Source organism: Paroedura picta, chromosome 1, assembly GCF_049243985.1.
Source record: "Paroedura picta isolate Pp20150507F chromosome 1, Ppicta_v3.0, whole genome shotgun sequence".
Classification (NCBI taxonomy): Eukaryota; Metazoa; Chordata; class Lepidosauria; order Squamata; family Gekkonidae; genus Paroedura; species Paroedura picta.
The window spans coordinates 144,606,724-144,628,515 of record NC_135369.1 but is presented as its reverse complement, the minus strand read 5'-3'; the positions used below and the strand labels follow the sequence as shown (position 1 = coordinate 144,628,515).

At 43.1% G+C, this 21,792-nt stretch overlaps 1 protein-coding gene across 1 annotated transcript in view; it reads right to left on the bottom strand.

The window, feature by feature from the left end:
• Positions 1–19,864, bottom strand: part of LMBRD1 (LMBR1 domain containing 1) — a 73,386-nt gene extending 53,522 nt beyond the window's left edge. Inside the window, exons 1-3 of the mRNA XM_077307590.1 lie at positions 19,549–19,864; positions 17,506–17,682; positions 13,582–13,642 (exon numbers count right to left, since the gene is read on the bottom strand). Coding sequence (XP_077163705.1) covers positions 13,582–13,642; positions 17,506–17,682; positions 19,549–19,614 — 304 coding nt within the window. The 5' untranslated portion in view covers positions 19,615–19,864. The remainder of the gene's footprint in view (positions 1–13,581; positions 13,643–17,505; positions 17,683–19,548) is intronic.
• Between the last annotated feature and the right edge of the window lie 1,928 nt (positions 19,865–21,792).

The following is a 21,792-nucleotide window of genomic DNA, read 5'->3' as shown; positions in this document are numbered from 1 at the left end:
AGGTAATCAAAAGAGGCCTCGTCCCAGCTATTCATATTGAGAACATTACAAGTTATAAAACAAGGTTTTCAGTCTGATATTTGAGTGTGAAGCTTTTCATAGCAATGTGTTTAATAAAGATAAACATTTATGAGCAAACCAGAAATCCAGATACCATCAAACTACAGTTCATATATGAAAGGGAAACAAAGCAGCCTTTGTTCTGTCATCATTCTGACTTATCTCTACTAAAGGTACTCTCAAAATGATACTTGCTCATACACAATACACTATCAAAACTGATTTGAAAATAAGATATTTTTATTAGTAAAATTAAATTTCTGCTGGTTGAAAAACACAGAAAGCACGCTGTTCTACTAAAAGAGTATTAGGGATACCATTATTATAACCTTGTGATTAATAAAGGCATGGATCCACACTGAGACATCAAAAGAAGCCAATGTGCTTAAACAACAATTTGCGATACAAATCTAAGTTAGTACGCCAGATATAAAATTTGTCTATAAATCCTGGTCAATCTCCTATTTGCTTCTTCTCCCACCACTAAACAAATACTATCTTCCTATATAAGAACCTGTTTACCGATGGTCTGGGACAGCTGCTCTAAAAGCTAGGGGATGAAGAATCATAGAATCATAGAGTTTGAAGGGGCCATACAGGCCATCTAGTCCAACCCCCTGCTCAATGCAGGATCAGCCCAAAGCATCCAAGAAAAGTGTGTATCCAACCTTTGCTTGAAGGCTGCCAGTGAGGGGGAGCTCACCACCTCCTTAGATAGCGTATTCCACTGCTGAACTACTCTGACTGTGAAAAACTTTTTCCTGATATCTAGCCTATATCGTTGTACTTGTAGTTTAAACCCCTTACTGCGCGTCCTTTCTTCTGCAGCAAATGGGAACAGCATCCTGCTCTCCTCCAAATGACAACCTTTCAAATACTTAAATAGGGCTATCATGTCCCCTGTCAACCTCCTTTTCTCCAGGCTGAACAATTCCAAGTCCCTCAACCTATCTTCATAGGGCTTGGTCCCTTGGCCCCAGATCATCCTTGTCGCTCTCCTCTGTACCCTTTCAATTTACCTACGTCCTTCTTGAAGTGAGGCCTCCAGAACTGCACACAGTACTCCAGGTGTGGTCTGCATCACACTGCCTGCTCATGTTTAGTTTACAATCCACATGTACCACAAGGTCTCGTTCACACACAGTGTTACCTAGAAGCGTATCCCCCATCCAGTAGGCATGCTTTTCATTTTTCTGATCCAGATGCAGAATTTTACACTTATCTTTATTAAATTGCATCTTGTTCTCATTTGCCCATTTTTCCATTGTGTTCAGATCTCATTGAACTCTGTCTCTGTCTTCTGGAGTGTTTGCCAGTCCTCCTAATTTGGTGTCATCTGCAAACTTGATGAGTAGTCCCTCCACCTCCTCATCTAGATCATTAATAAATACTTTATAAAGTACCAGGCCAAGCACCGAGCCCTGAGGTACCCCGCTACTCACCTCCCTCCAGTCTGATGAAACACCATAGACAACAACTCTTTGAGTGCGGTTCTCTAACCAATTCCCTATCCACCTAACTATCTGAAAATCCAGATTGCAGTCCTTCAATTTATCCATCAGAATATCATGGGGAACCTTATCAAAAGCTTTACTAAAATCCAAGTAAACGACATCAACCAAATTTCCACGATCCAGCAAACCTGTTACTTGGTCAAAAAAGGAAACCAGGTTGGTCTGACAGGACCTGTTGGAGACAAATCCATGCTGACTTCCTTGGATCACCAACTGTCCTTCAGATGTTTGCAGATTGCTCCCTTTATTATCTGCTCCATTATCTTCCCCACAACATAGGTCAGACTCACTGGTCTGTAGTTTCCTGGGTCATCCTTCCTCCCTTTTTTGAAGATCGGAATAACGTTTGCTCTCTTCCGGTCCCCCGGGACATCTCCAGTCCTTAAAGAGGTCCCGAAGATGATGGACAAGGGTTGTGCAAGTTCTCCGGAAAGTTCTTTGAGCACTCTCGGGTGCATTTCATCCGGCCCAGGGGATTTGAACTCATCCAGTGCAGCTAAATGCCTGTTTACAACCTCTCTGTCCATGTCAACCTGCCACCCAGACACTATCTCTTGGCTACTGCCATCTCTAGATGTGCTTAAACCCTTTGACCTGTGGGAAAAAAACAGATGTAAAATAGGCGCTGAGCCTTTCTGCTTTCTCTGCATCCTCCGTTAGAGTTTGTCCATCTGCACCCAACAGTGGGCCTATTGCCTCCTTTACATTTGCTCACATAACTGAAAAATCTTTTCTTGTTACAGTGGGCTTCCCTGGCCAATCTTAGCTCACTCTCAGCTTTGGCCTTTCTGATGATTGAAGAGAACAGCCTAGGGAAAAATAAGCCTTCTCTTCACCTACAGTTGGTCTCCCCCCCTCCCCTTTATGTCTAGTTACATCACAGATTTCGTGAACATTTCAACTCTATGACAAAAAATGTTTTCATAGACACCACGTCCCCCTTGCTCTTTTTGATAGACTTTTAAAATCTCTTTTTGGACAGGAGTCTGTCGGGAACCTCCCGGCTCCTACCCTGTGACCGGCACGGGACAAGCCTAATGCATGGGAGTTCAATCAACTCTCCAGTGGCCAATCAGTGCAATGGTGGGTAAAGCTCTACCGGACACTGCCCACTTTGTAAAAATACTTGGAGGGTGCCAGAAAAGGCACTGGTACACACGGAAGCCATATTGTGGGGACTCTTGCCTTAGGAGAAGCTGAAGTCTCTGAACCACATACTTGTTTGATGAGGTGTCACTAGTTGTATGGAAATGAAGCAGCAAAAAGGAAGCGTATCTCTAGAAAGAATCATAACTGAAAACAGCTCAATCAGCAAAATTTCCTAATGATATGTCCTTCTCCCTTTGTATGCAAAGGGCTATGATAGTGATCCTGAGACTTCTATATCTGAGTTTCAGGATAAAATGAAGGTAAGAATCCCAGTTTAGCAATCACTAACAAACCACGGTTCATTAAGACATCACACAAACTGGAGTTTAAATCAAACCATGGCTTGTTATGTCTGAATGCAGCCATGGACACAGATAGTCCCATACTAACTGTACAAGGAATACACAGGCAAATTGTGTTCTTCTACCAAAATGAACAAGCAAGCCCATAAGCACAAGAGCATAATGTGTTTGTCAGAATTTCTGGCATGGGTGTCTTCTTGGAATTTTATCCCATTTGCTAAAGTTTGAAAGGAGAAAATACACATATTCTGAACTAACTTGTTTTTAACATAACAATGTACTTCTCTGGTCTCATAGGTATCTTGATTAATTATGTGTTCTCACACATATTCAGTTCCAAATTAGAGTATGACTTCACCATACAGCACTGTCAGTCACAGCTTCTTTGATCTCTACAGAAGTGCTTGAGAACTTGTGAACCCTGACAAATTTTAAATAATTGTGTTAAGTGTATTAAAAGGAGATATAATGAGGATTAAAAAATACCTGCAGTAAAATTATTAGTTTAAACTATGTAGTTCCAAAACTGCACATAAAACTTGATTTGGCCAATTAGCATTAGTATCAAATTTAAAATGCATTAACAGAAATTTATTAAGCATCCCTTGAATCTTCAGATTGTTATGATTCTGAACATTAGAATTTACGGTTGACAGTACAAAAATAATCAAAGCAAATCTTGTGCTCCAGTCTTAATGAAGATGATACCAAGCAAAGTTCAATTTTTTTAACTAGTATTGTCCTGATATATATCTGAAGTTGTGTTATAAAGAGACCTAGATCAGAACAAAAGGAACAGATGCATCTTTGGGATATAAGACAATGATAAACAGGATTTCTGGGATATAAGGTTTCAAGATTCAAAACTTCATCAAAGCATTAACACTGAAGGTGTTGTCCAACAATCTGAAGGACTGACAAAAATAAACTATGCTTGACGATCACATGCAACTTAATATTTTTTGTTCTACAGGACAGGTTCACAACTACAGGTTCACAAACATGGCCAAGAAGGATATCACTGTATAGGACAACAGGATCCAAGAACAGATCAACTCCCAAAGGTGAATGAAATAATCTCTGCTAAAGGCCATAGGAGGAAAGCAGCATTGTTGGCAATGAAAAATATACTAGAAATGTTTCCTCTTACCTTGGTGACAATGCTCTTAGGGGAAGAAGAAATTCCCAAGCTGGCTTGTTATTCAACAAATTGTGTGCTTTGTTTTATATGGCACTTAGGCTTATATTTTGTAAACGACCTTGGGAGTGTCTTATGCTAACAGGCAAGATAGAAATGTTACTAAATAATTTGGTACTCAACTAGCAGCAATCCGGATCCAGAACACCCGAGTCCTCTAGACCAGGGTACAGTGAACAACAATTCCCTTGCCAGAGAGGCCTTCAGCACATGCAAAACAATGATCTTTCCACATCCCTAGTCATAGCAAGCCACCAATGCCATCCTCTGTTCTCACATTTTGACTACCTTCCAATGTAACCAGGAATACTGTCTGAAAATGATTCCATATGATTCTTCACTCTACCACAGGTAAGAGGGTGTGTGTCAGAAGCAGCCTAAGAAGGCGATGGGTAGGAATGCGCAGGAGAACCTCTTGAACTTGAACAGTTCCGCAGGGCCTGCAAAAAGGAGTTCCTCCGCCAGGCATTTGTTTGAGGTCGACATGTGTTTGGTAACATGTGTTTGGTAATATCTGAGACAGATCCATCTCAAGAACATCCCTATTTCACTCAAGATTACATAGGAAGAAAATGCCCATAGAACTAATATTGCAAGCCTGAAGCATAGTTTTATGTCTTGGATTTAAGAGGGTTTTTTTTTAAGATCAATTCTTATTTTTAATTATGTAAAGAAATGTTTGCTTTGGTTAATATATCGCTGTCATTCCTAATTCTCCACTAGCCATTTTGCTAGATCGTGGCTGAGCTTAAAACAGGGTGTCCAACTGAATTACCTCATTAATCTGACATTTAAAACTGCAAGAGCGTCATGCCTTCAGTTCATACTTAAATCACTACCACCATCTGGAGGCAGTACTACATAACAGCATCAGTTCTGCACATTGCTTCCTTTAATACGGCTACAGTAAACTTGACAATTTAATATATGTGTGCATACCTGTGATATACACACACAGTTCTAGAGCATCTTTATCAAACTGTATCAAGCACTGGTTAGGAACTTTTATTCAAAGTTTTCCTATTTACACTTGGACCTTTCATGGCTGCGTCAAAATTCCAAAGGTGGCCACAGGCTCAGAAAGGTTGGGGATCCCTACCACAGGCAATCTATACAAAGCATTCTCCTCCTGACATACACACTAGGAATGACAAACTTACAGGAAACTGGCTGTACTGAATACAGCAAACTTAAGTACACTGAACACTACAGATTAATGCAATCTCCTTGGGAGCTCAACAGGATAGAACAGAAAAATATGTGCTCCAATTCACATAAATAGTCAGGTTCTAAAACTTCACTGAGGTCAGAGTAGAGAAATATAATTTTTACTGGCTATTCCTATGCAATACAGACATTATTGATAATTAAATTGCAGGTATGAGATTTTCAGCAGGCTAAGCGTTAACATTTTACAACACTGCTTTGATTTCATGTAATGTTGAGATGCTGCTTACTTTACTACATTTTTGATTACTAAAGCCAAGTCAATTTATGTATGAAAAACCTGCTTTTAAAGCCTAAGATGTTCAGAAATACAGCAGATGGGGACATATGTTGCCAACCTGAAGGGTTTCTAGAAAAATTGTGGCTGTCCGCTGCTTGATAGAATAATGCACTAGAGAGGTCTTCAGTCTGGTTCAGTGAGAACAGAAGATGATCCTTATTAGTAACTGTGTCCTAGCCCAGATTAATTTTAGAATTTCAGAAGGTAACATTAGTCCAAGATAGAGGTCCAAAGCAGACATCTTTTCAAGGGGCATAACTGCAGCATTTTACATTTTTGCCCTCAATTTTTGTTTTTAAAAAACATCCAGACAGGCAGCACTCTTGCCCTTCCTAGACCTTATAGTGAAGGTCTATCCGCCTTCCCACAGACCATGTTACATTTATACTTTACAGCAGTGCTTCCCAACCGGCAGTCTGGGCTGTAGGCTAGACAGGTTGGGAGTTATTGTAAGGAGTCTGCATAACCATCTGGCTTGGGCAGGTTTCTGCCTTTCCCCACCTGTGCTCGCCTCCATGGCTGTTGGGCTAGCTGGGCTTCATCCGCCATCCACCTCCCCAACTGAGTCTGCCTGATCTGAGCCCCAACTCAGTTAGACTTAGCATTAGGGCCCCAAGTGTGCATCAGCCCCATCAAGGCTGCTTGCCTAACTGCAAGGACAGCTGCTCCACCTCCTGTCTACAGTGACAGCTGGAAATGCCTGCATCTTGAACACAAAATGTTGACTCAGTGTACAACTGCAATATAGAAAAGGGCTAATGCTGTGCTGGGGATTATTAGGAAGGGAATTGAAAACAAATCAAGCAGTATCATAATGCACATTTATAATCTATGGTGTGGCCTCATTTGGAATACCGTTTACCCTACTGGTCAGCATTGGAAAAGGTGCAAAAAAGGATAACTAAAATTAAAGGGATGGAACATTTCTGATGAAGAAAGGTTAAAGAGGTTAGAGCTCTGGAGAAACAATGGTTGAGGGGTAACGTGACAGATTTACAGAACTATGCATAGGTTAGAGAAGGTAGAGAAATAAGTACTTTTCTCCCTCCCTCACAATACAAAAACTCTTGGGTACACAATGATACTGCTGAGTACAAGGTTTAGAAAAGGAAGAAGGTACTTCTTCACCTAAGGAGTAATTAACACATGGAATTCACTGCGACAGGATGTGGTGGCAGCTACAAGTATCCAAGAAAGGATTGGATAAACATGGATCAGAGGGGCCATCAGCAGCTATTAGCTGCAAGGTATATGGAACACTATGTCTGACACAGTGATGCTCTGTATTTCGGGGGCTTGAAGTGGCCACAGTGGGAGGGTTTCTGGAGTTCTGGATCCACAGGTGGACTTCATGATGACACCTTGGATGTAGCCAGTGTGCGACAGACTGGTGGACTGGTTGGCCAATGGCCTGAACCAGTATGGCCCTTTAAAGAGCCTCTGCTGAATGGCTTCCCTAGCCCCTCTCCATGTCTCTGCCAGCCCCATTAAGCCCAGATCTGCATCATCCAGCCATCAGGGAACTTTACCAGCCTGTGATATCTTTCGCTGAACTACCCTATGGCAGCCTGGTAAGAGAAGGAGAGGAGATGTTGCTCCCAGGCAGGGGGTGTCTCCCTGACAAACAGCAGCCTCCCCACCCATTATTATCCATTTCCAAAACAGCGGTTTGATGAAGGCAACATCATACAGCTCGTTTCTCAACTGTTCATAAGCAATGTTTTCTTATGAAGACCAAAGGGAAGCAAAGGAGGCTTTCAGGAATCAGCATTAAAACTTCTGGAGCAATGGAACTCAATAAGGAATGCGTCCAAAGTATATTTCCCTCCCAATTGCAACTTACACACCCCTCCCCAGTTAAGGCATTTTTAAATTCAGCTTCTATTTAGAAATAATCTATCTAGTCTGCTTAATGGATGTGCAGTTTGTGTATCTGAAGTGAATACTGACTCTTGAAAGGCAAGATAACGCTTCTGAGAAAAACATGGAAGTAACATCAGTCCTTTCTAAGGATATGGTAATTTCAAGAAAGGGTGTGAAGTCCCAGAAACATCTCATCATTGTTGGTGGTTTTGGTTTGTTATGTTATTTTCCTACTGGCCATGGAAATTCTAGAGAGCAATGCCCATAGGGAGTGGAAGATCTGCCTGAGGGAGGGAAGGATGAAAAGTTGGACACAAGAGCTAAAGGTAGGTTGGCTTGTGGGTAGGAGGGAGATTTAGCAGGTAGAGAAGGGAAATGAGATTCCCCTGCAAGTCCTTGCAGATCCCTCACATATATATTAGTATTTTTCAATTGTATGTACATATATTTATATACACACATTTATGACCTCCTCCTTCTCAGGACAGCAAGAGCAGGCAATTAGTCAAATGTTGTTTTAATATATAATGTATTTATTTAAAAATTCTATTTTTATATTTCAATTGTATGTTTTACCTCAGTTGTAATCTGCAATGAGGCTCAAGATATGAGGAAATAAATGTAGTAAGTAGTAGTGATAATAAACCACAACAATAATACTGTTGTGATTAATAAAATAAAAATTAATTTAAATGTTACTGAATTCATAAACAGAATTTTGCCATTTTTATTCTCTCAATGGATGCTACTAGCATAAACAGTATTGTGTGTCTGTGTCTATGAAAAATAGTTAGAGAGAGAACTTCTCATACTCAAAAAAAGGCCAGAAACCACTAGTTTATAGTCAAGTCTCTTTTGAGGGACTCATAGCACTAGTAATACAAAATAACATCTCACTGCAATTTATTTAGTCTGTAAATTTTAGAGGAACTTCAGGCATCAGGTGTGTGTGTGTGTGGGGGGGAGAAAATCATATAACTTAAACTGCTGCTGATATGCCTGTTTCCACCTGAAAAGGGGGAGGATTCCAATTAATGCCAAATGAGAACATAACACAGGAAAATTCTAACTCCCAGTCAAGGGGACAAAATTCAGCAGCAAAACACAAGGTTGACATTTATTGGATATTCAGTCCTTTTATTTCCAATCAGAGAAGAGCAAGATCTTCAGTTGAGATACTAGAGGCCTTGGCATCATTGACAGTATTAGCCTTGATTGATCACCAATCCAGCTATTTAAGGCAGGCCATTGTATCTTCCTGGAATTCAAGTTTCCCTTAAATACTCTGATAGGCCACAGGATAAACAGTACTACAGTGTTTAAAAAAGAAAACATGAATGCTATTAGCTGACGTGAAAATTTGGAGCTGAAGAAAGACCCATTCTGGCTGGACATTGATAATATTCTGAATATACAGACAGTATATCTTATCCATGGTTCCTCTATATATTTGCAAAACTGGCCAGGGGGTGGAGCATGTCCGGAGTGTCCAAATTGGAATAGGGCCAAACAGGGTGCGGACAGCTTGCCCTTCCCCTACACCTCCCGCCATCCGAGCCTGGCCACTCGCCTCACTCACCATCCAGGTTTGACGGCAGCTGCCAGCCATAGCAACAGGGAGTGGGCAGCAGCAGCCATTGTGAGAAGGGGCCAGCCCACAGCGCGCCAACAGCCCTCGGTGCAGCTGCCAGCCACGGCAAGGAGAAGGTGGAGGCAGCAGACAGGGCAGAGGTGGCAGACAGGGCCACTCAGCCAGACCGCGGGACGCCACCAGGTATGAGGGAGGCGGCAGCAGCAGTGAGAACGCAACTCACCCAGCCCGCAGGACACCACCAGCCACCACAGAGGCCGTGGCGGCAGAGAGCCCGCCAGTCAACAGAATGCCCCAGAAGCCCATCGTGGGAGGTGGACATCCAGTGCTGCTACAAGGCAGGTATAGGCGGCCACTGCAAGCCCCCGGCAGTCCAGAGGCCCCTGTGCTACCCAGCAACTGAGTACGCCCACCACCCGCCTGGGGATGGGGCCATGGCCAAGTGGCCATAAGCCCTCTCCAAGCCTCCCTAGCCCTGCCTCCACCCCTCTCCTGCTAGCCCCGCTGCATTTCTCCATGTAGCAGTCTTTCCAACCTTCTGCCCTGCAAGGTGGCTGCAGAACTGGGACAGCCCTCTGCTACTCAACCTGCCTTCCTTCCCCCAAACTCCCTGCCGCTAGCACCCGCTGCACTGAGACTGCAGCAGGCTTGGATGCTAAAGGTAAAGGTATCCCCTGTGCAAGCACCGGGTGATGTCTGACCCTTGGGGTGACGCCCTTCAGCATTTTCATGGCAGACTCAATACAGGGTGGCCTTGCCAGTGCCTCCCCCAGTCATTACCGTTTACCCCCCAGCAATCTAGGTACTCATTTTACCAACCTCGGAAGGATGGAAGGCTGAGTCAACCTTGAGCTGGCTGCTGGGATCGAACTCCCAGCCTCATGGGCAGAGCTTTCAGACTGCATGTCTGCCGCCTTACCACTCTGCGCCACAAGAGACTCATATTGGATGCTGGTTAATAATTATTTATTGGATTGTCATTGACGATTCTTTTTTGGGTATGAAAATTTAGAAAGCACACTGAACAAGTGCATATTTCACTTGCCACTATGTCTTTGGAATACTTTACAAGTTCCTAGCCATTTTTGTGGAGAAAGCTGAAAACTATCTCGTGCTTTCTCAGGTTTCTGAGAGCTGCAGAAGCCAACCACAAAGGCAGCGGAATGAAACACTGGACTTACCTGAAGGTTTTATCTCTTCAGCGGGGCAAAATCAGCCAAGCTGGTTAGTTTATGCCTCCTTTCACTCCAGGCAGGGCTATGAAAATCTTTGTTCACCTCTCCTAAAGTATTGAGACCTTACTCCAGTTATAGGGAAACCCAATGTCATCTTGTCCTTCAGTGGAGGAAGTCATCCAAGCTGGTTATATGCCAAAGCTAATTGATAGTGTGGGACTCAGAAAGACACTATTTATAATTGTCATTTCAGCTCAATACTAGCTGTAACACTCTTCCTTCCGCATCAATAGAAACCTGCTAGTCAATCCTACAATGCCTGGCAAGGTAGAGAGAGATGACCTCAAGCTCCCTGTCCTGAATGAGACTGTTTCCCAAGATAATTTATTTCTCTGATAAAGTTTGGCAGGGCACCTGACACCCTGATTGTGAGGGAGGGCTCCTCCTGAGACTTTTTGAGTGCTGTCTCATTTTCCCTGTCCATAAAGTCTTTCAGGACATTGTCTTTAGACAAGACAGCCCATGAATGAAGGACTGCCACTGAGGCATCAACAAGAGGAGCCTTGAAATCCTCCCTGGCCCCCTCCGGTAAGGCACAGATTTATTATTTTTTGACAACACTTGTTAATAAGAGCTGTTTCCAGAAACCACCCACTCTGCCCTCAGACATTTTCAAGGGACTCTGGTCATGACTGAAACAGCTGCCCCTGGTGGCTGGATGCCAGTGAATCCCATTTGGAGTTATGGGTTGAAATGGAGGCATTGATATCAGGCCTGCATCAACCAGCCTGCCATGGTTGGGTTAAATAAGGTGGGCAAAATGGTGCAGCCACCCTATTGGCTTTCTGCATGTGTCAGAAGGCCCAGGAAAGGCCTCTGTCCTGTCATGCCACTCCCAGCACTCAGGACTGCTTGGGCTTGCATCCTGTCCCACTGCTCTTTTGGGGGAACGTGCCGGGGTCTTCACTCATCTTCTGTCAGCAGCACAGCAAGGGAGAGATTCGAAGCTTCTGATCACCTTCTCTGCCCAATGAGTGCACAAGCCTGCTGACCCAGACATTTCTGGGACCCATCAAGCAACTCCAGCTACAGTCTGCACCAAGTGGCCTGCTGCAGGGGTCCTTATGCAGCTTGTAGCAGTGGTGCAGCAAGAGTGAAATCCAAAAATCTTTCTGCTCTGCCCATAGCAGCATGTACATTAATTCAGAAGACTACATATTTTTACAGAGCTTGTAATACAGAAAATCCAAAATTCCCAAAGTAAAGCACAAATAGGGAATCATTTTTAAATACTGGCCTCTCGTTTTGGATATTCAGGGATGTAAGACTTTTTGCTTGCCACAGAAGCTGCAGTATAAAAGAATTGCTCACCCCCCAAACAGCTCCACGGAATGCCCCTTTAAAACAGCTTTCTAAGGACAATTTTCAATGTGGATCGTGTAGGGTTTTGCAAGGTCATGTTAACCATCAATCAGTTCCGTAACCCTGGGAAATGGGTTCAAGATTTGTGTTAATCCATTTATCAATTGTTTAACTAAAGATGTCATTTATGGGATTTTATGGCCATGTCAACTCCTCTATATAGAAATCTCCACTCACCCACTCAAGGTCAGAATCATGGAGGACCTCTCCCATTTAATACAGCACTTTGAGACATAGCATCATGATCCAGAGGACCTACGGTTCTTTGGAACAGAATAATTCATATTGCCTGAACACCATAGGATAAATATGCACTTTTACAAAGGGAGAGTTTTTACATATTTTCTCTGGGAACCCCAGGTGCTGGGATCACTAATGCTTTTTGTAACATTGTATTTTAAGCTGAAAGGCATGCCTTTCACCAATCCTGTTCTTCGTTCTTCTTCTTTATTGGACCAGTTTGTGTTCAAATTTTGCATCTGCCCATAGCAGCAGCTGCCAGCATCAGATCCCTTTGTGGGTCCGCTCCAGCGCCTGGAGCTCTGGGAGGAAGAGGCTTTTCTTTGACTGCCTCCTTTCATTTCTTTGATCCCACTGTAGAGGCAGTCCTCACGGTCTTTTTGTCTTCCATCTCAGTAAAACAATTTGAAACTGTTCTTTGTTTCAGTTTTTTAAAAAGGCACAGAGCCTAAGCTGACATGCAGTGCTAGAACTGCAGGGCTATAAGACTGGAGGGGTGGTCTCACTCCACCCCAGCAGAGTCACCCAAAAATCTGCATAGCCCTACCTGGAGTGAGAGGTGATGTGACCTAACCAGCTTGGATAACTTCCCCCACTCGAGGAGAAAGCAAGATTTTTAAAAAACCCTGATTTCTAGCAACTGTCAGAAAAAGTCCGTACAAGTCTGAAAACCTTGTAGTATAGTATGACCAATACAATCCTTTCATATTCTTAGCTTGCATTCAACAGAAATAACTGCAAATACTAATCCTTTATTACACAGTAAGAACTGTACATCACTTACACATCTCACAAACAATCTGCACATCCAACAATTGAAAGTCTGGCTGTACAAACTAAACACATGTATCAAGTAAGATACATACACACACATGCATGTGTTGGGTTATTTCTGCTGATGGCAGGACTTCCATCAGTACAGAGTGACTATCTTGCCTTCCCTCTGTTGCTGCAGCCCCACATTATCCCCTCCAAATATTATTAGTGGGGGATAGGAACAGGATTTCAGAGGGCTCTTCACTATCACAAATCTTTCTGTTGTGGAATCACTCTGTGGAATCCAACCCTATATTCAAAACACATTTTGCTCTCACTGTTATTCCAATGTTGTTAAGTAACTCACATAAGATGCCATTAATGCTACATTAAAATAAATAAATATATATATATATATTTAAAACTGAGTCTTAGGGGACGGTGATATACAAATGCAATCAATCAATCAATCAATAAACAAATAATCGAATGAATAAATGAATGAATCTTTAAGATATGTTTAATCATCCAAGACTACTTCTCTGCCACAAATTCCATGAAGGTGAAATCAAAACATAGCTAAACTAATTTCCTCTTCCAACTGCAGATCCCTCCTTATGTTATTCCTCATGGTCCCCAGTTCCCTGGAGTAGCCTTTCATAGAGATCAGTAGGCTATAGCAGGAACTGAGAGACGAGAAAGTTCCATTCCATTGACCAAAACTTCGTCTGGATCCAATCCATTGTAAGCACATAGAAAATAGGTCACAAATATATAGGAACACAACAGTTTTACAATACTTACTGTAATATGCATATAGTACCGTGTCTTCAATTTGTCTTGTAACATTTGGGTCAGCCCAGTCCTAATGATGTTAAACAAGAGAAAGAACCAAAATAGTAATTTGTATATTCCATGTAAAAGAACAGTCTTAGAAGTGACTTCTAATTTACATCTAGCCTTTTAATTTCCATTAGATGAACTGAAATTCAGCACAGCTTCAGATTGGCCCACCACCTACTTATTTAAAGTCAAGCTGAATGGGTGCTGTGTCTCATACAGAGAACTACCACCATGAGTTCCAAAACGAATGATTAACAAGACTGAAGCAAGGCAGAGTTCATTCCACCAGGTTGGGCCAGGGCCAAAAAGGTCCTGGCCCTAGTTGAGGCCAGGCGGATATCCTGGGGGCCCGGGACAACCAACAAATCCCTACCTGTGGAGTGCAAGGTTCTGCGGGGGGCATAAGCAGATAAGTGGTCCTTCAGATAAGTGGGACCCGGCCACATATAGTCTTGAAGGTCAAGACCTTGAACTTGATCTGGAAGCAGACTGGTGACCAATGCTGCTGCCACAGTACCAGCTGGATGCGGGCCCTCCAAGATGTTCTAGTGAGGACCCTTGCAGCTGCATTTTGTACCAGCTGCAATTTCCAGGTCAGAGACAAGGGTAGGCCTGCATAGAGCGAATTACAGAAGTTATCTCTATAATTTTGAACTAGGTAAAGAGTGAAATGGGGGAATAGGAACTGCAGATGGTCTCTCTTGAAGAAAATTGAAATTAATCCTCTAACTAGTTCTACAACCCAAATGGCCTTTTCACTGGCCAATAGGTGAAGCAAAATGAAAGAAAAGTTACCTACCAGATAATTCTGTCACTTATGAATCCCTTTGTAAACATCAACCACAATAGTTGTAGGTACCTATACAATCTTTTCTAGTTTACCCATATAAATATGGCAAGATCAGGAACATGGTGCCAACAGTATGGAGGGATTTGGGGCTGTATCAAATGGAGTATTGTGTCCTGATCATGGAAGGTGACGGTATCACTTTGCTCTGGTTCAGAGTTCTGTGTTCATTTTTGGGCACCACAGTTGAAAAGGGATGTAGACAAACTGGAGAGTGTCCAGGGGAGGGCAACAAAGATGGTGGGTGGTTTGGAGACCAAGACATACGAGGAAAGGTTGAGGGAGCTTGGTCTGTTCAGCCTGGAGAGGAGGCAACTGAGAGGGGATCTGGTAACTATTTTTAAGTATTTAAAAGGCTGCCATATAGAGGATGGAGCACAGTTATTCTCTCTTGCCCCGGAGGGACGGACCAGAACCAATGGGATGAAATTAATGCAAAAGAAATTCCGTCTAAACATCAGGAAGAAGTTCCTGACAGTTAGAGCTGTTTCTCAGTGGAACAGGCTCCCTAAGGAGGTGGTGGATTCTCCATCTTTGGAAATCTTTAAACAGAGGCTGGATAGCCATCTGATGGAAAGGCTGATTCCGTGAAGGTTCAAGAATGTGGCAGGTTACAGTGGATGAGCAATAGGGTTGTGAGTGTCCTGCATTGTGCAGAGGGTTGGACTAGATGACCCAGGAGGCCCCTTCCAACTCTATGATTCTATGAATCTCTTTTTTTACAGCAGTTCTCAGATAACCAATTGTATTCATGTCTAAGTTTGTAGTCATTGATACAACAATCACATAAATCTCTCTTACATTTATATAGCCAGAATAACTTTAACAGGCTTGGCAAACAAAATTAGAGTCCCTCCCATATAAACACAATAAACAATGAGACTTTCAAATAGACAGCCACCTATCCACAACCTGAGAACTGTTTAAATATGAGTTGTTCCAGGAAGGCAATAAACTGCATATACATGAATGCATTCAAAAAACAAGAGGATGTGATTGACATAAACTGAACAGCTGGGGAACTGATCCACACTTCTCTATCTGAACAAGACAACCATTATCCATCTCAGCAGTTTATGAGAACTACATCTTGGCATCAAGACAGCATATGTTCTTGGCCATATTCAACTACTCATGCAATCACAATGTCTTGAATAATGTGCAGAAGGAAACTGCTTTCTGTTGTCCAGTGTGACTTATAAAAAAATCACTTGTGCATTAAAATATGGGCAAGTATGAAACTAAAAAAAAACCCACTCTCCAGTTTGTCTACATGTTTATGGGCAAGGATTGTCGTCTGGACCAGAAACAACCAACGATCATAGGTGGCCTATATGATTAGTCTTGTATGATTAAGTAGATACAAAATTTGTTGGAAATGCAAAATTTGCAGGAAATGTAAAGAAAAACTGGTTCCTTTTTTCACATGTGGTGGGGATGTAAAAGAGTCAGGAAATTTTGTATTAAAGTGCATACTATATTAGAAGAAATGTTGAAGGTCAAATTTCCCATGAAACCTGATTATTTGTCATTAAGCAAGTTTCCAGATTCCTTGCAGAGATCAGCTGCAGTGGGTTTTTTTCATGCAACAACTGCGAATTCTGCTCGCCAACATTTGGAAGCTTTCAGACACCATCAGTTTCAGAACAGTTTGATAAAATAGCTGAATTATATAAAATGGTGAAGCTAACCAGCTTGGTTAATGGGAACTCTCTGGAAGAATTTTAAGAAAAATGGCATTTCTACACAGATTATATATTTTAAAAGTAGACTCTGGAGGTCTGGCAAGGAGTGGAAGGTTTAATAGTCATCTTGTTAAGCACGGTTTTTCTGTAAAATGTTGAATGTTGTTTATTTCATGTATCTTATGTATTTTACCAGGGGCATAGCCCCATTGCATTCAAGAATACACCGGTGGTAGATTGGGAGGGGGGGGAGAACTCTGTGGATGGTCTCTCCCTCCCCCCAGAACCTGGAAAGGCTGCAAGCTGGACGGAGGCGGTGGTCAGGGGTGTCGGGATGGAAGGCTATTGGCTGGCTGTTGGACAGGCAGGCAAGCTGGTTGGAGGAGGCAGCACAGGCGTCCTCAGTGGGTGTTAAGCGCCGAGTGGCACTTAAGCCATGAGACCAGCTCCTCCTCTAATCCCTTACCAGAAATGTTAAGTGGAATGGATATACTCTTTTGGAAATCAATAAAAGCTAGATCTATAAATCAGGCTATTTTTTTAAGGGCAACATCATTCCCTTCTAGTCTCTGAAAATTATTTCCTTTTTTCAGGCTAGTATTAAACATGCTACCGGACTAGATCCATACCTACACCACAGTGAGTGTTTAAAGCAGGTATTAGAAGTTGTGGTCAACCAGACTTAAAAGCCACCCATGGTAAATAGTAGCTTTAGTTATGCCAGTAAAGACATAATGCATGCCATTATTAATGGTAAACAGGAGGATGGAAGTGAGAGGAGGAAATGGAGTCTGAAAGCCACTCCTGATCATCTGATTATACCTGTAGGTTGCTGTCTTTCACGGGAAATGCATTATTATAGTCTATTTTATGTCCCCTTAACCTTATCATTATTTTTTTAAAGAGGTGTCTAAAGCAAGAGTGGAAGAAGTACATAAACAAGTTCTTTTATTTTCAGAAATGTACCAGACACCAATTTAGCTCTGATACTCTGCACAAAGAGACACAACACCTTATTAGATTTGTTTCTTTTAAACTCTGAAATCCACAACTAATTTTGAAGTCATTTGTAGCTCACAGCCATATCAAGTCCTGCCTTCATCTCTCTAAGTAATGGCCTGTTCTGCAGTTCAGCAGATTTTCTGCATACATTCAAGTAATTGCCATGGCATTGCTATTAACATTTTTTATTAAAACTACAAGTAACAGCCCCTATATTATTCAATTACATGACTAAGTGTTGACTGCAACTTTAAAACATCACACAGAACAGAAATGGAACAATATATCCAAGAACTAAAGATAATTTGGGGGTGAAATTATATCTGGGGGGGGGGGATAATCAGTACATACCTTAAACGTTCCATTTTGATTCTTCACATAAGAAACTAGGAAAATATCCACTGGTAAGAGTGCTGATGTAATAAGTGCAATTGCCAAGGCAAAAATAGAAGTTATGGTAGAAATTACTTCACTTTCCCGTCTACTCTGGTATTTGCGAACATAGACCCAGCAGAAAGCCAGAATCACCTAAAACAATACAAAAAACAGTTGCTATTACCAACTTCAACCATATCACTATTTTGTTAGATTGAAATATACACTCAGTCAAGTCTGTATTATTCACTTTTGACCCCACCAATGAAGTGGCAAAATTAAGAACGTTGCATTCCAAAGTGATTGCAAGGGTAAATGATATGCATAGAAATATGCTTAGAAATCAGGAGTCCTGTTGTAGACATCTTTTGTGGGAAACTCCACTATCATCAATGGGATTTACTCCCACACATGATTATGGCCTTCAGAAGAAGATCACATTCTCTTTAGGTACACTGTACTACTACACTTTACAAAATGAATACTGTCCAGGTCTGCAGTAAACAGGGGAAAGAGTAGAAGAACTAGGATCCTGGCCTGGTTTTCTTCTTGCACCTTATCCAGTGTAATTTCTGCAGAGAAGCATACACAGACTGTGATCTTGCGAACACAATAACATCTGTTGAGTCCTGAGGGGAAGAGTGGCATGATCCTATCAAACAAATGTGCATATCAATATCTGCAATATCTCCAGCTTCAGAGACAGATCCCACCTCCCATTCCCTCAGTGTAAGCAGGATGGCAAAGAGAAATGTCTAAATCATGTCAATTGCTGCTTGAACCAAGAGACTATGCTTTCCTCAAATTAATTAATGCACAATAGGAAGGTGCTTGGATTCACACACACAGTATGTTAAAAACTCAATGCAGTAAAGCAAGGTCATTTGTGAGCCCCCCCCCCCCCCTCATCTCAACCTTTCATTCACACATAGCTACAGTCCAGCCATGGCATGCCTTGGATAAAATACAAAGCTATGATCTTGTGCATGAGTGGCTGACATGGCCTGGGAAGAAACCTGATGGTTGCAAGAAATATTTTTTATTAATGCAGTACTATACGCAGACCTGTGGCGCTTTATGTAAGCAGAAAGGAAACAAATTGTCCCTGCTCTCAGGGGTTCATGGTACATATTTCCGTGGCAGACAAATGATATGGCAGAGTCCTGGAACACAATTATGGATGTGTGCAGAGGGCAGAATTATATTAACTATAGGCTGCCTGAAGCAAATCATTCACTTTATGTGGTAAACAAGGTACAGAGCTTTGGTAAACCTCTCCTTCTGACATACTCACTACACACTGGAAAGCATGAAGTGAGTATATCGCAAAGACAGGTTTACCATACTCACCTCACACTTCATAATATGTAGAGCATGTATCACGTAGTTCACTCTCACAGTAGTCTTTTCTCTCCTACCCTTGCTACCCTTTGACTGAAAACAGCAACAGGGTCCCATGAATGCATTCTAAACTCACTGAAAAATGGAGCAGCTGAAAAGAACTGCATTGTAAGAACACCAAAGGGCAACCAAAGCCACGTACTGCCTTAATCAGGTGAAATAAATGCTCACATGATGCTTTTTCCTAAAAACAAAATCCGAGAAAAACAGGGCCGTGGGGAAACCGCTTCACCCCAGTCTCTCTCCTGCTCCTCATTGCATCTCCTCTGACTCCCGCAGCACCTTCTACTGGAATGCATGTATGCACGCGTGTGAGAGAAAACTACAAAACACATTTTGGAATAAGGATGCGATCCTATGTACATTTCCCCGGAAGTAATCCTACTGGGCACTGCACGACCTACTTCCATTTAAACGCGTCCAAGAATGGCCTCGCGCGCGTGGAGCTATGTCAGTCGCGTGCCCCTCCATTAAAAAACGAGGCACGTCGAGGGGGGGGGGTGTAGGTATTACATTCCCCCTCCCCCCAAAATAACGCAGAATCGGGAAGCAGCAGAATAAGAGATGCGCAGGAGGCAGAAGCAGCAGGAGAATAGAGAAAGGCCACCGTCCTCCTACCAGCAAAGCGATGCCGAAGAGGCACCAGCCTGTGACCAGGTCCGACTCGGCGGTGAAGGCCACCATCTTCACTTCCGGCAACAAAGCCCGCACGAAACGAAACGCCGCCGCCGCCGCCGAGGGAAGGAGGAGCCCGTCGGAGGAAGCGGGTCGACGGCAGGAAAGGGGCCAGGCCCGAAACGGTCGCCAAGGAAACGGCGAAACAATATCCTGCGCGCGGATCGCTTGAGCGCGCGGCGATTGGCTGTTGGCGCCGCACCAATGAACAAGTCGCAGGACCAGCGAGCTCCGCGGGGGTTGCAAGAGCTGCTGCTTTGCGCCTCAGCCAAGGCCTTCGGGTGCGAAGGGCGGGCGCGCTGTTGGCGTCAGGAAGGAGGCGCCAGAGCCTGGCTGTGGTCCCATTCAGAGCTAAAGCAGCCGAACAACTGAACATCTGAGAAGCATTTGCTGGGGGACTTTCACAGGCTCTATGGCCGCGCTAGAGAGTTCCCTCCTTCAGCCGCGCCGCGGCCATGAGGAGCGAGTAGTTTAAACGGGAATTGACACTCCTTGTTGCCTCCACGGCGACGGCTTGATTGCAAGGGCGCCCTTTCCCCTCTGCCTTTCAGCAGTAAGCCCTTAGCGTAGAGGGGTCAGAGGGAAACGAGGCTTGCACTTTCCCCCTCGCCTACGCCAGAATTGCACGCTCTGGGCGCTCCTGACCTGGGATATCCCACCTGTGGCCTAAAATGGTATCGCCTACCGAGCCTCGTTCAAAGCACCTGTCCTTTAATAGCGCGTAATTCTGGGTCAGGGTAAAAGCCAGAACGGGCATTACACAAACAAAAGTACCGCAAAAACCAGATGCCCAAGAATATTTTTAGAAATGAAAAGGTGGAAATCCCATGCCTTTATTAACCCTTACCAGGCTAAAAAGCCTCTGGAATGCCCCAGGACGCAAGAAGAGGCATGAAACAAAAAAGAGTACCACAAAAAAAGTAGAATGCATTACAGACACTCAAGAACAATACTTTAGAAATGAAAAAGTGGAACTCCCACACCTTTATTAACCTCTTCTAGGCCAAAATGTCTCCAAAACATCCATTAAACAAACAATAGTACCTCAAAAAAGCAGTGGGATGCATTTAAGGCATGCCAGAATAATATTCTAGAATTCCAAGCACAGAAATATTGTGCACATTATCCTGTTCGGGTCTAAAATACCTTCAGAACAGGCCGGAATGAACATTAAACAAACCATAGTACCTAAAAAAAAGTGGGATGCATTGGGTGGGCAAATTGTGGCCTTCCAGCAGTCCATGGACTACAATTCCATGAGCCCCTTTCAGGGCCTAATGACAATTGTAGTTCATGGACAGCTGGAGGGCCACAATTTTCCCATCCCTGATTTAAGGCACTCTGGGACAATATTTAGGAAATCAAAACAGAGAAATATTGTGCACAGATTAACCCCTTTCAGGCCAAAATGTCTCCAGAATGGGAGAAGGGGAGGAAGTATTCCATAGTTAAGTGGCTACAATCCAAAATTAACAGAGGTTTCCAGAGAAGTGCTGAGTAATTGTTGCTCATCGGGTCAGGACTGCACAGATCAAACCCTGGGCCAACTAGAGGTTTTAGATTTGCAATGTGTCTCCCAGGAATCCAAAGCTTCACAGAGCTTGCTGGGCATGTAGGAGGGAAGATGTGCTGCAAGTAAACATATATTATGTCTACATTTAGAGTTCCAAAATATTGTTCTGGAGTGCCTTTAACACACACCCCTCTTTTTTTTTTTTTTTGCCAGTTTGGTGTAGTAGTGGTGAGTGTGGACTTCTAATATGGTGAGCCGGGTTTGATTCTGTGCTCCCCCACATGCAGCCAGCTGGGGTGACCTTGGGCTTGCCACAGCACTGATTAAATGGTTTTGACCGAGCAGGAATATCAGGGCTCTCTCAGCCTCACCCACCTCACAGGGTGCCTGTTGTGGGGAGAGGAAAGGCGACTGTAAGCCACTTTGAGACTCCTTTGGGTAGAGAAAAGCGGCATATAAGAACCAATTCTTCTTCTTCGATGCCCATTCGGAGTGTTCCAGAGACATTTTACCCTAGAAAGGGTTAATAAAAGTGCAGGAGTTCCACTTCTTCATTTCTAAAACATTGTCCTTGAGTGTCTGTAATGAATTTCCCTGATTTTTGCAGTACTTTTGTTTGTTTAATGCCCATGAGGTATTCTGGCCCAGAACCTGTTAATAAGGGGCGAGAGTTC